The following is a 14,756-nucleotide window of genomic DNA, read 5'->3' on the forward strand; positions in this document are numbered from 1 at the left end:
TGTAGTGAATAACCTTGGGTGCCATGTTTGTAATCACATTTTTAGCCCAGACTGAGCATAAACTATAGTTAAGGTTCATCTGGAACACCTGGAAGTAAGATAGATGGGATTGTAGTGAATTTAAGAAAACGCAAAGGAGGTTAAAATTAGATCATTTTTTTTCTTCACATTTGAAAAGAACAAAAAAACTGCTATACTAATATATATATTGTAATAACGCAATGTGTAAGGGATTACCAGGAATTTTAATAGAATGTTTACATTTCCCCTCTTTATTTGTGATGAATGAACTGGAGCGTGATGCCATTTGTTACATGTTTAATAAATATTTAAAAGAAAACCGAGCATCTCATTAAAATGTAAAGTTATTTTAATGTTTTATTAATTGGTGTGATTTAGATGAGGTAGAAGTCACTGCGCCCTTTAATGTGCTTTACGTCACTAAACATATCATTTTTAATGATCAAACCTCTTAAATTAAAATTATAAGAACTTGTGTTGGTTTTGTGTGTTTTTTTCCAGAAGGCTACCCCAGTTGGCTGAAGATGTTGAGTGAAGACTCAGTAAGAAAGAAGTTTTGGTTGAGGAATGGAGTTTTATGGACGTGTGTGCTCCTGGTGTTGTGTTCAGCTTCACAATGCAATGTGGCCCCCGACAGTCGCTTTGACTGTGCTCCAGAGAAGGTAGTGAGTAAGGAGCAATGTGAAGCTCGGGGCTGCCTCTACTCTCCTACAAACGATTTACCCGGTATTGGCCAACCCTGGTGCTTCTACCCACCCACCTACCCCTCGTACAAGATGTCCAACCTGACCCACACAGAGACTGGGTACTCTGCCATCCTCACCCGCTCTGTCGCCACCTTCATGCCTCATGACATTATGACCTTGGAACTGAATGTGATGTTTGAGACTGCGAGCCGGCTCCACTTTACTGTGAGTATCTCAGGACGGGAGCATTGGCTTATGGGTAATTTAGCACAGTATCCGTATTCATTTAATTTGTTACAGACTGTAAAATATGGTTGGTGACACGTATTCATTCCAGCATCTTCTGTCATTAATTTTGGCACTTTTTCAAGCCCCTATCAAAGATCTAATAACTCCTTGTGTCTTCATAATTACTTTTTAAATGTGTATATATATATATATATATATATATATATTTCTTTACTTTTATTCACATCTGTAGATTAAGGATCCAGCCAACAAACGCTACGAAGTTCCAATCCCAACCCCAAAGGTCAGCGGGCAGGCAGCCTCAACGGAGTACGACGTTCAGTTCAGTGCTGACCCATTCGGGCTAATCGTCAAAAGGATGAGCAACGGGCAGGTTCTGTGAGTACAGTGTTCTGTTTGTGATGTCTTGATTAGGTTATGTAATCACCGCATTGGAATTACAATGTATCAATATTTATTAAGGTTGAACTGGGGAAATTCTGTGCCATGGTCTAACCTTGGTGTAATTAGAAGAATCATTCAATCGACCACAAATATTTGGCGATATAGGATGAGATTTTGTCACCAAAAGCTCTTTGCACTATTCTGTGTCGCAGGTTATAAAAGACCACTAAAATGTAGCCACAATGTTTGGAGATATAATGAATGGCACACAACTCTCTTATAGCCCTCACCCAGTGCTTCACAAACTGCAAAGCCAAGTCCACAACTGCCACCAATAAATGGACTTGTTTCATTCTTCACCACCTGGCAATGTTTCAGTTATTCCTCGAGTATTGAGGAAGGCTCCGAAGAGCTGAAACGTAGCCTTATGGTGATAAATAGAAAACAGAAATACATCCATGAATGCCTGACAAATGTATTTGTAAAATGTAGCATCATTCCTGCTGTCTGCTAGACACTACCTAGGTTACAATGATACCAGTCTTTACAAGTCTCGTGAACCTCTATCTGAGAACCCTCACATTAAATAATCTAAATTAATAAACAAACCACCTTTTAAGCCTCCTGTATCAGGAATTACCAGTACACCAACTGGGGGCAGATTATAGTATTATAAAATTAGAAAGGGATTAAAGGCGACACACACCTAGAACCCCAGGTTGTCAGCTCTCATATTGTCTGTTTAAAGAATGAGTCCATTGGTTAACCCAGTTACCACATTAAACACAAATAATAATTCCCATTGATCTGATTAATCTAGACACAGCCATGTTAAAAGGGAGAGATTAATACATTGGACTTCTAGAACCCTACATGATTAACAACTAATGTAACTGCTGATAATTTTAATAAGGTTTAATTTATCTGGCTCTGTGTATGCTTAAAGGAACCATAACACTCTTATGTCACATTGGCCTGTTTGGATTTTCCAAGATTATGACCTTAAAAATGTATGTTTCTAGCCAGTCCTCTGCAAGAATCCATCCCTAAGTAAATACCGGTGAGAAGTTGGTGTACTTCGTGTCATTGACCTAGATAAGCCATGCTTCCTGACTATGTGTTTCTGGTACCTAGGGTTTTTAAATTGAGTTTTGATTTTTTCTCTCCTGCCTGACATAGTGTGAACACCACTGTGGCTCCCCTGCTGTTTGCCGACCAGTTCCTGGAAATCTCCACCTCTCTTGCCTCCGAATATCTGTATGGATTGGGGGAACATCTCACCTCCCTCAATCTTGACCTCAAATGGAACCGACTTACGTTCTGGAATCGAGATCTCATTCCTGCGGTAAGAAGTTGTGCGACTCCAGAATGTCTCTTCTAATTCCCATAGAGCAGAATCGATGGGATTCTCAGTCCCACTCCCAATGTATTTTCCTTTAGTACAGTTAGGTACAATAGAAAAAATATCACATTAAAACAGTGGTTGTAGGAAGTCTAGTAGGAGTGGGTAGTGGACGTATTGTTAGATTGATGTAATGGGAGTAGGAATCCTGGAATAGCTGTTATAGAGAAGTGTTAGTGGATAGTGGGAGTAGAAGTCAGGGAGGTGTGGGCAGGGGAAGGAGCGTTTCCTGGTGACGTAGCCTGGGGGGGGTTAAGGAATTCTGAATTACCGTACACACAGTCCAGTCGTTGCCACCTGGTCCTGGGCAGATCTGGACACATCCTGGTTTGTTTATGTAATTCCACCTAGTTAGCACCAAAACAAATCCTCCGTCTACGGATCAGCTTGGATCAAAGTTGCTTGTTCAAAGTTTAAGTTAATAACAAACTGCCGGTAACTGTTGACTTGTGTTGATTGAATACACTAACCATAGAAATGCAAACAGAAATATGTCAGAGTAAGGGGATACGTTTGAATGATAGAAGATCATTTTGTTTTTCCTAAATAAAGGTCAAATCCAGAAGGGAAGGCAACCAAGCAGGGCCAGAAGCAAAGAAAAGTGATGATGCGGCCAGCTATATAGTGGTTAACGATTACATGATAGTTTATTTACATCATGGTGATCAAGCTAAACATTATCTGACTGTTTAGGATTTAACCCAATATAAAGCTACAGAACTTGTGCTTGCTTGCAAATTGAATAGTTGTAGAAGCTACAATGGAATGTTCCTCCAAAGCCCAATTAAAACTAAATAATAGCAGTAACAAAGAAATCTACTTTTTATTTATTTTATTTTTGGGGAGTTATTAATTTATTATGGCTTTGTTCGGTGCAATTGAAAATAAGAATAAAGAACCAAAGTGGCAAGTGTGTGACAATCATGAAAGTTAAGTCACAAAACATCCATAAATATCAATCCATATTTGTCCAAAATGGGAGAAGCCATCAGGTTGATGGGTAAATGATAGAATGGACAGAGAGAGGAAGAGAAAGAAAAGAGGCTGAAAAGGGGTCTAAGCTGTGCAGGCAGGGGGCAGGTGGGTACCGTAATCACACCACCAGATTATTAACATCCTAGGGCACACGTCTCTATCCAGGGATTTCCATATTTTCAGAAAGGGATCAGTGGTTTCATTGATGGTCACTGTCAGTTTTTCAATTTGGTTCAAATACCAAATCTTGACATCAATTTAGGCCAGAGAGGCTGATGCTGCCTTTGAGTTTCTTAAGCAAAAAAAAAAAAATGTAACTTTTTGAGTTACCGTTTGAGTCCCTCTGGTATGTTTCAGTGCATTTCCCCTATGTCAGCACTAGGGCAGATTTTATGTAGTGAGCTGGTTCCATCTGAACCTGTTACGTGCAAGTTTTAGTCTGGATCTCCCAATGCGCTAGAAGTTTTCATGTAGGGTTTGTGAATTGGGCTGACAGTATGCTGATGGTACAGTAAGCCACGGCACAGCTACCCAAGGGAACATATACCATTTCTATATCAGACTGATCCCACCTATAAGGGCAGTCCAGAACTAATATGCCGGTATGTTCTCTCTGCACAAGATACAGCAACCCCGGACGAACGTTTCAGCCTTCTTTGAGCCTTGTCTGCAAGGTTTAGATGGTACTACCCCAGGGACAGTATAGAAGGCTGAAATGATCGTCCAGGTTTGCTGTATCTCGTGCAGGGAGGAACTTGCCGGCATTTTGGTTCTGGACTCCCCTTATGGGTGGGATCAGTCTGATATGTACATGGTATATGTTTCCTTTGTAATAGCACAAGTGAGCAAAAACATATTTTGAGACCTGAGCAGAGATTTACCGAAAGGAAAGCTATTTAGGCTTCTCTGAGTTTTTGCCAATTCTCAGAGTTCTCATATCCCCTCTATTTGTTTTTATTGTCCAATTTGTATTGCATTAAACCTTTGTGATTACATTTATCAATTTAGTTAGTTGCAGCTCACTGCCGGTAAAGTAACAGTGCTAGTTTAATATCTGCCTGGAGGCCGTTAAACCCAAATTCACAGAATATAGGCCAAAATCTGATAAAAAATTACTGAAAAGTTAAAAATGGTCAGCAAGGTATATAATGGTCCATAGAACACATAGAACAGCCACCCTTGGTAAAATACCTTCAAGACAAAAAAAAACAACAACAGACAATCGTAGTCAAAAATGTTAAAAGGACACTATAGTCACCAGAACAACTACAGCTTATTGAATTTGTTCTGTTGAGTAGAATCATTACCTGCAAGCTACATTTTTAGAGAAAATGCAGTGTTTACATTACAGCCTAGGGATACCTCCACTGGCCACTCCTCAGATGGCTACTAGAGGTGCTTCCTGAAGCAGTGCTGCACAGTGTGACTGACATTCAGTATCTCCTCCCTCTGCATGGAGACACTAAACTTTCTTCATAGAGATTGATTGATTCATTGTTTCTGTATAAGGAGATGCTGATTGGCCAGGGCTGTGTTTGGCATATGTCTTCAATCCCACAACAATAAGAATCAGTCGAAAAACGTTATATTGTGGCAGTCATTTTATATACCCGTGTTAAGCAAAGCTTTCTGGGCCGCTGCCAACTCACTTTGTAAAATCTTGTTCGGAATTTTATTATTGTGATCTAAAAGTAAGTTATTTTATTTGGGATCCTGAAAATTCTGAGCTTGCAGACAATCTTATTTCTACAGATAGAGATTAGATATAGATTCAGAAGCAGAAGCTTGAAATGTGGATATTTTCTGATGCTTTTTGGGAATACAAAATATCCTATTATTTAATAGTTCATATAAGAGATAACAGAATCTGGCTTTTTGGAGAAAAGGAGTGTTTTACCATTTTGTGACAAAATTTTTTTTGGTTTTTTTTTAATGCTTTATTTCTTTTTATTTTGGCATTTATTAGGAGCGTAAGACAAATACACAGAATATCACTGTCTCCCAGTTAATGAGGGCTGTTATAGTCAGGTGACTGCCAGTTATCACCCCAAAAAAAGCTGTTTTAGTGCGTTAGGACTCGGAGCTCAAGAAAACACGGCCACTCTGTTGAGCTGCTGGCTCTGCACCCCGTCAACATTTTTTTTATCAGTTTTTTCAGAAACAAAAAATTAGAGAATAGACTTGAGTCATTTTAATCTTTGTTACTATGTAACTAATAATATATATTTTAAGAAAACCTTTGTTTATAAGGTCTGTGTTTGGTTTGATCCATCGCAGGTCACCAGATAACATCTGACTGATTCTGATCACTTTTTGTCTCTTCAGAAAAAGTCCAACTTGTACGGGACGCATCCTTTCTATCTTTCCATGGAGAAGGATGGCTCCGCCCATGGCGTCTTCCTTCTCAACAGTAATGCCATGGGTAAGTATAAGGTTTAGCTGCACTGCCAGTAGGGGTTGATGTGATTTTTCTGTATTAGACAAGTCGATTACAATATAATTAAATGGACATTCTAAGCAACATAACATCTTCACCATAACAAAGTTGTTACAGTGCCAGGAGGTCTTGGTTTTATTAAAATTGCAAAGACAGCTCCTATTCACTCTACTCAGCTGATGCTCCCAACCTGTCGCTTGCTCCCCATTTATAAACATGAGTGAACAACTGTAAGCTCGTTTGAGCAGGGTCCTCTTTAACCTATCGTTCCTGTAAGTTTTCTTGTAATTGTCCTACTTATAGTTACATCCCCCCTCTCATCATATTGTAAAGCGTCACGGAATCTGTTGTCTCTGTATAAATGGCAATAATAATAATAATAAAAATAACAAGGCCCTGCCAACTTTGTAAGTCCTAAATTATTTAAGCCCTTAAGGTGAGAAAGCATCTGTGACCTCCTGGCAACGTAACAACTTCATTAGATGAAGTTGTTGTCTTGATGCCTAGCGTCTCCGATTAATGACCATGTAATCTCCTTTATATTTTGAAAATACACTGCTTGGGAATTTTATCCGTATTTTTTCAATTGTTTTAATTAGTATAGACTTAATCCCCCCACCCAGACCTTTTCTCTCTCTCTCCAATTTTAGCTCCCTCCATCTAGTGGACCTGGCAGTCAAGGGTCCCCTGAAATACTGGGCTCTTAAAGGGTTTTACCCACTTTACTCATTAGTTCCTAATTGATGTTTATTTTTAAACAATTTAGCACATTTCTTTGAGTCGGGTAATCAAAGTGCTTGCATGGCCAGGAACAGAGCTCTGATTCTTTCTAATATAGAAAGTTGATATCTTGGATTCCCAAGGTATATATGACTGTTCTGTATCCTATTTCTAGATGTCCTGTTGCAGGAAGCTCCTGCACTGACCTGGAGAACCACAGGAGGGATCTTTGACTTTTATGTTTTCCTGGGGCCCGAACCTAAATCCGTGATCCAACAGTACCATGAGGTCATCGGTAAGCGCCCCATAACCATTGGATGTCTAGAGAGACTGGAGAGATTAATATGATCATGGCATGATCAGTACCACAGAATTTTGTTTGTATCTGTGTGCATGGACAAAAGATAACAGGAAGGATGGATGAACAGTTGAATGGATGGATGGATGGATGGATTTTTGTCACTGTTCCATATTTTATATGTATGTAGAACTTATCTCAGTCTGCTGCTGCTAGCAAGTCCTTATTTTATGACATTGTAGTCAAACGCCATAAGAAGAGCATTTACTCACTGTAGGGCTTTCTTTGTGCAACAAGCTTTTCATGGACTGAATCCCAATGTGTTTTTGGAGCTAGGTCTACCATTCAAATATAACTTCATTACCTTCATGGGTTAGCTGAATGTAATATAATAAACACATTGATACATAAAGTAAAAAAAAGATTAAAAATTCTAGAACTTTATAGGACTTTACCAAATAAATGTCATTTATTACATGGGTATTTGAGTATAACCGACTCTCCTTGCAGGTTTTCCTTTCATGCCACCTTACTGGGGTCTTGGATTCCACCTGAGTCGCTGGGGATATACATCGACCAAAATGACTCGGGAAGCTGTGAAAAACATGACAACTGCCGGGTTTCCTCTGGTAAGAGGGTCTCCCAATGCTCTATATGTCATAACATTATTACCCTGGCTTTCTGGGGTAATTTCATAAATTAGAAATAACCCATAGACACTGAGAGGCTGCATCTTGACAGTGGAATTTGTAAACCAAAAATAAACCATACATAAAGCGGAGAGCTGTGTGAGTTTTATTTGACTTATTTTTATGTATGGTTTATTATATTCAGTGAGCACTATGTGCTGTCCATTTTATCTTTTGTAGATCGCTCTGCTTGCCTTGGGTTCAGCTACTGTGTTAAGTAATATTTGTGTGTTCACATTTTTTGGGGGTGTATTATTACTTTTTACTTTCACAATTACTATAGGTGTGTAAATGGAACACACCCCTCTTTTTCTATTTTCTTTATTTGCACACTTGCTCTATCTTTAACACCAATATAAACGTCAACGAGATTTATTTCAAACGTTTCTACCCAACTTCAGGGTCTTTGTCAAAGACCCTTTAGTGGTGTCAAAAGGTTTCCTGGCTCCACCATGGTGGAATAAATCTCGTTGACATTTATTTTGGTGTTGTGGCTCATTATTGTTTTTGTTTTTTTAAACTGCATGCTAGATATTGGATGGAGACTTTGGAGATTTGCACCCAAATACCTAGTGGAGTGCTGGCCCTCCCTACTGTTTTGTATCAGTGATGCTGATGTCAGAACAGAAAATATTCCCAATTTGGGTTTAATTGTGAGGGCCACGTTTCTTACTCAATTGGTTCTCAGTAGACCAGCTTGTCTTCCACCTGGATGACTTAGAATGAAAAATATTCCCCCCAGCCAATGAAACACGCACGCTGACTATATATTTTTTTCTAATTTACAGCTGGAAAAATGTTTAACACTACAGAGACAATGTAACATTAAAAGCAATTGTCAAAAACAATGAATACAATTGTGTTTTGCATTCAGGGCTTTTGGTATCTCCATCAAAGCAGCTTTGAACAAGCATAAACGGACCCTTAACTTGTCCAGAAGGTCGAAAAACAATACAAGCTATTTTAAATAGTAGCCTGGCAACAGAGGGAATTGAAAATTACTTTTAAAAAAATATGATGAACATCAATACCCAGGACATACTTGAAAACGAGAGAAATCTCAATGTATCTTTCCTGGTAAAATATTTTATAAATAAAAATAAATAATAGAACTTTGAGATGTTCTAAAATGTAACCAGTTGGTACCTCTTGTTAGTGGATTGTATCACAGAAGATCAATTAATATGATTACCAAAAGAATTGTCAGAAATATTCCTTTGGTTCTAATTAGTCTCTACAATACCCACTTTAACACATACTACTCCAGAATTTCCTTTAATGTGCACGTATTTCATATGGATTTAGTTTGTGGAAGCAGGCCGAGGAGGAGATGAATCGGTCTTACTGTTTCTCTGTCTCCAATTAAGGACGTCCAGTGGAATGATATCGATTACATGGACAGTTACAGGGATTTCACATATGACCCGAAAAACTTTGGCGATTTTCCAGAAATGGTGAAGGAGTTCCATGAACAAGGAATTAAATATGTTCTGATTGTGGTGAGAATCCAGAATCTGGTCTGTGTGGGCGCAGAGTGCTTTGTGGTTTATTTGAATATTCATGTATTTAATCCCACTTCTATTTGACCCCAAAAAAACAAACATTGTAATGTCTCAGAAAGTGTTACATTTGCTCTGTACTGGTGGGAAGCTGAGATATTGTAGTGTTTTTCACCCATTTCTACCACCACATTTCAGGAACCGGCAATCAGTAGTACAACCCCTCCTGGGACGTATCCTCCATACGACGATGGACTGAAGAGAGGCGTGTTTGTCACCAATGAGACCGGGGAGCCCCTTGAGGGCAAGGTAATATGAGAGGGCACAGCATTTCTAATGATGGCAATGTATGAGTCCATGTATTTTTAGTTATAGATCCCATACTAGTCGCTGTAGTGAGAAAGCATTCTGACACCTAAAAAAAGAAGTAAAATGCTTATATGGTCACTTGTACAAATGCGTGGGGCCACTACCTTAATCACCTGGTTTAAGAACTAACTTCAATTTGGAAGTTCTTTACCAACTTTATGCAAACTCAATGAGGTGAAACGCAGTGAAATTCTATCTGGCAGTTTTCTCCATCAGGAGCCTGCGTCAATGATGTGCACCTGCGCATGCACAAGGGTATTACTCTCATTGTGGACATTAAGGAAGATTACATCACAGACACACAATGTGAGGCTGTCATTAGATATTGTAACAGTGTAAGAGCTGAAAGAGACAGAACGTGGTGCATTCAAGGACACAGGACAAACAGTCCTTTCTTTATCTCATGTTTGCCTTCTGGTTGTGTTGATATTTTAATACATTTTCTCTATTTACATGTTTTTACGTTTTCTATTCTTTTCTATTTTTTGAAAATGTTGAAAGTTCATTACAGCTTTAAAACGATAGAATCTATTATTTTCACCATTGTGTGGTTCTTTCTAAATGTCATGGCAGTCTCCTATATTTACAGAATTTCTGGTTCTGTTATACTTTCTATAATACTTAAAAATTGAGTTACTTTTGATTTTGAATTTTGACCATTAGTTTTCTATTTGTATGCTTTTTCCATCCTGTGTAAAAAATACGTTTTCGGTTCATGCTTTGTCATTCAAAGCCACTGATGGTTCTTTGTATAAATCAATTCTGGGTCAAAGTTCTGGGCGGGAAGCCGATGGAATGTTACTGCTGATCCACTTTTAAAGCCTTTCCCCATTAGCTATCACAGAGCTCCATTGCCCCTTAGAATACATACGGTGACTCGCCTGTAGCGATCTCTGCGGTTGCCAATCCGATCCTGGTGGCCCTTGGTAAAACCGTTCACTCATTCTGTGTATGTATCCGTTGCCCAGGTCTGGCCAGGTCCCAACGTGTACCCCGATTTCACAAACCCAAAGACATTGGATTGGTGGCATGACATGGTAAAGAGTTTCCACGACCAGGTGCCTTTTGATGGGATGTGGCTAGTAAGTAACCATTCTCCTTGCAGTCTATTGTGTAAAGTTATAGAATCTATAATCTGATCATATATTCAATAGCCGAGATCAGATGAAAAAAGAGAGAAAATTCAGTGAAATCAGCCACTATGATTATATTGTGCGTTAGAGATTTACTTAGCCAATGTATGCTCAATGAGATAATGTCTGGGAGGCACGCATTGTGTCAACACGTCGTGGGAACCGCAGCAGTAAGAGTAACTACCTGGGGGCGACAGATATATGAAAGCAGAGAATTATATAGCCACATGGGGGGCAGGAGAGAGATATATGGCCACAGGAGGTTGTTAGAGAGGTATATGACCACCCTCGGGTAGCAGAGAGACAAGTGGCCACATGGGGGCAGGAGAGAGATATATGGCCACACGGGGGCAGCAAAGAGATATTTTCGACACCTGGGAGCAGCAATAGATAAATGGCCACATAAGGGCAGGAGAGAGATAAATGGCCACACTGGGGGCAGGAGAGAGATAAATGGCCACATGGGGGCAGGAGAGAGATAAATGGCCACACTGGGGCAGCAGAGGGAAATATGGACTAGGGGGAGCAAAGAGATAAATAACCACACAGAGGTAGCAAAGAGATAAATGGCCACATGGTGGCAGCAGAGATATATATATAGCCACACAAGGTCAGCAAAAAAAAAAAAAAATAATCACCCCGAAAATAACTTGTGCTAAAAATGTAACTCTCTAGGCAGATACTGCTACCGGCCTGAGAACAAACCAGGTAAAGTTTTTCTGTAGAGCTCGGGTATCGTAGCGCAGATATACGCCATGTTCTTCATTTCGTTGTTGTTTTTTTAACAGAAGGTATTCCAATCCGTAAGTTTTTTCGGGTACAGTTAAATTTTTCCCCACGAGGAGCTTGTGGCCGTGTGATCACGACAATAGCATTGCTCCTAAATACCCAAGGTTCTCATAAACTAAACAAAAATGGGAACAGTTTGCAAAACCAACCAAAATAGCAACAGATTTTGTAAGAGATAATTTATAAAAACAAAACTGTTCAAAGCACAAACTGGACTTGGGTTTTCTACTATGTAGTGGTTATGGTGTATGACGTGTTCCTTTACGTCAGGTAAGACATGCCAACATTAGGGCAGCTCCACAACATATCGACTGGCATAAACTCTTTAGTGATAAAAACACAGTGAGGAAAAATGGAAACTATTCAAACAAATATTAGAAAGGTACATTTCACAGTATGTACCCAGGGCCGGACTGGGAACTAAAATCAGCCCTGGAAAAAAATTCTATACCAGCCCAATAAAGCGTCGCGCCAGCATAGTGTGCTGATATAGAGGGTGAAAAAATAACTTGAAATTGAAAACTCTTACTCCAACGAAAGAACGCATATAGGGCTTCAAAGTAAACAAAAGAGCGCCTTTATTTTAAGTAGACGTACATTTGCATATAATCAATGTTTCAGTACAACTACTTTGGCCTATTAAGGACATTTTAGTAATGGGACTGAAATGCTGAATGTCTGCAGTTGCACAACTAAAAAAATGAAGTGATCTGGTTAATTTTGAAGTTCTATGGGTGCGCTCTTCACTTTAAATATGTTATTGTGCATGAGTATGCAACTAGCAACAAGACAGGGCCAATACGTGCTCATTACACACACACACACACACACAGTTATATATATATGACATTTATGTGTGTATTATGCATAGATAAATGTATATTACTATATGTGTAAATATTAGAGGCATAATTATATGTTACTAATACACACAATGATACCGGAGAAACTGACGGAAGCAAAGCACAGAGAGATGGACACAGGTTTCTTCAGGAAGGAAGAGATTCTTTATTGGATCACCGATCGGGACTCAGAGGGACTAATGTCACCAAAATACCACAAGTTCTGAGCCCCGGACAATAGTGCAGGCTCCTTATATAGGCACATAACTCCTCCCATATTAAGCTCCACCCGCACATTCTCTTGACCAATCAATACAAATAAGAATTAACTTCCTGCTTGACCGCATGGCTTGTCCAGCACAATGGAGGAGGGGGAATACTACATCCTGTATTCTTGCACATGCTCCGTACACTACTGATCGTATCTTACCACGTGCAACCAACCGACCGATACGTCAGCATATGCACGTACACATGCCACGTGGTAATCTCGGCCTACTAAATTTATTTTTACCGAGATTCCACCACAACATCAGTATACATGCATATATAAATGTGTGTATTACTGTCAGGATCACATCAATTTACATCTATTACCGTTACCTCGTTTTGTGTATCTTGTCTCCAATTGTCTTCTTTTTTTCTCTTACAGCAACCCTTGTGCATCTTTTACTTCATCCCAGCCCCTATGTGTTTCTTTTTACCCTTCTCCAGCCTCTTTATTTCTCTTTCCCCCAGCCCCTTTTGTGTTGTTTTTAGCCCCAGCCACTTTGTCTCTTTCTCTCCTTCCAAATCTCATCTGTGTGTCTTTCTAATTCCAAACTCTGTGTGCCTCTTTCTCTTCTCCCAGCCACTCTCTTTTTTCCCCAGCCCAGCGTTGCCTCCCATAAATCTTGTCACTTTGTTCTCCTTCCCTACTGTATGTCTCTTTGTTCCCCCAACAAACCTTCTGTGTGTCTCTCTTCCCCATCTCCTCCCTGTGTCTCTCTCTTACCCCTCTGTCTCTGTGTCCCCCCTTTTCCTGTGTCTCTCTATTACCCCTATCTTTGTCCCCCCTTCCCTGATGTCTCTCTATTACCCCTCTCTTTGTCCCCCCCATCCCCTGTCTCTCTAGTACCCCATCTGTCTATGTGTCCCCCCAACCCCTATGTCTCTCTATTACCCCTCTGTCTCTTTGTCCCCCCCCCCCCAACCTGGTGTCTTTCTATTACCCCTCAGTGTCTGTGTCCCTTCTTCCCCTGTGTTTACCCCTCTATTTGTCTCCCCCCTTCCCCTCTTTTTGTCTCCCTTCTGACCTTGTTACAGGAGGACTGAGGGAGGGGGCGGAGCTAGCTACCATGCTCCCTCGCGGTTCCCATAATTCCCAGCATGGACACATCATAGAATAGTGATTACTCTATGATGTGTAGATGCTGGGAATTATGGGAACCACGAGGGAGCATGGTAGTTAGCTCCACCCCCTCCCTCAGTCCTCCTGTGCTGACAGCTATGCTGCTGTCAGTATCAGTGAGTGTGCTGCTGGATCGCTTAGGCGGCCGCCCGGCACACTCACTGATACTGACAGCAGCATAGCTGTCAGCACAGGAGATGGGGCCGTCAGCCGCAAGGTGAGTAATCACCTCATAGTGTGCCACCGGACCGGCCACCCGGCAGCACTGACATGCGGCCGGCGGCCGCGATATTCTTAAAATATGTGGAGCAGGGCTCCCTCTCTCTCTCCAGACCCCCAGGTGCCGCGGCCCACCGGGAAATTTCCCGGTATCCCGGTGGGCCAGTCCGGCCCTGTATGTACCATTGGGTAATAAATATAAAAGAAACACATTTTTAAAACCAATGTGGCTGCTTAGAGACGTAAAACAATTAAAAATAACAGATTAAAAATAAGAAAAGGGCATTTAAAGCATTTAAATCGGACAAATCAGAGGCATCCTGTATAAAATATAAGGAAGCCAATAATACTTGCAAAAAAGCAATTAAAGTGGCTAAACTAGAAAATGAGAAATTGACAAAGAATGCAAAACCAACCCCCAACATTTTTTCAAGCACACCAATTCTAAAAAATCAAAAAATGAAAGTGTAGGTACACTTTAAACTGCAATTGGATAAATACTTCCAAAAACATAACATACAGGGATATAATTTCTAATTAGTGGGGTAATAGCTGCTTGATCCAAGGAGACATCTGACTGCTATTTTGTGGTCAAGAAGGAATTTTTTCCTAGTTTGTTGCAAAATTGGAAGCGCTTCAGACTGGGTTTTTTGC

The 14,756-nt window shown here is 40.2% G+C and overlaps 1 protein-coding gene across 4 annotated transcripts in view; it reads left to right on the forward strand.

The window, feature by feature from the left end:
* The window catches only part of GAA (alpha glucosidase), a 111,462-nt gene that overhangs the window by 49,452 nt on the left and 47,254 nt on the right, over positions 1-14,756 (forward strand). For 3 of the 4 annotated variants that reach the window (XM_063456271.1, XM_063456270.1, XM_063456268.1), the window contains exons 2-10: positions 523-932; positions 1,189-1,334; positions 2,520-2,685; positions 6,043-6,139; positions 7,050-7,169; positions 7,683-7,801; positions 9,229-9,360; positions 9,559-9,669; positions 10,698-10,811. In XM_063456271.1, the coding sequence (XP_063312341.1) occupies positions 546-932; positions 1,189-1,334; positions 2,520-2,685; positions 6,043-6,139; positions 7,050-7,169; positions 7,683-7,801; positions 9,229-9,360; positions 9,559-9,669; positions 10,698-10,811 (1,392 nt within the window). In that variant the 5' untranslated portion in view covers positions 523-545. The remainder of the gene's footprint in view (positions 1-522; positions 933-1,188; positions 1,335-2,519; positions 2,686-6,042; positions 6,140-7,049; positions 7,170-7,682; positions 7,802-9,228; positions 9,361-9,558; positions 9,670-10,697; positions 10,812-14,756) is intronic. The other variant, XM_063456269.1, reaches the window with a different exon arrangement.

This window comes from Pelobates fuscus, chromosome 5 (genome assembly GCF_036172605.1).
Source record: "Pelobates fuscus isolate aPelFus1 chromosome 5, aPelFus1.pri, whole genome shotgun sequence".
NCBI lineage: Eukaryota > Metazoa > Chordata > Amphibia > Anura > Pelobatidae > Pelobates > Pelobates fuscus.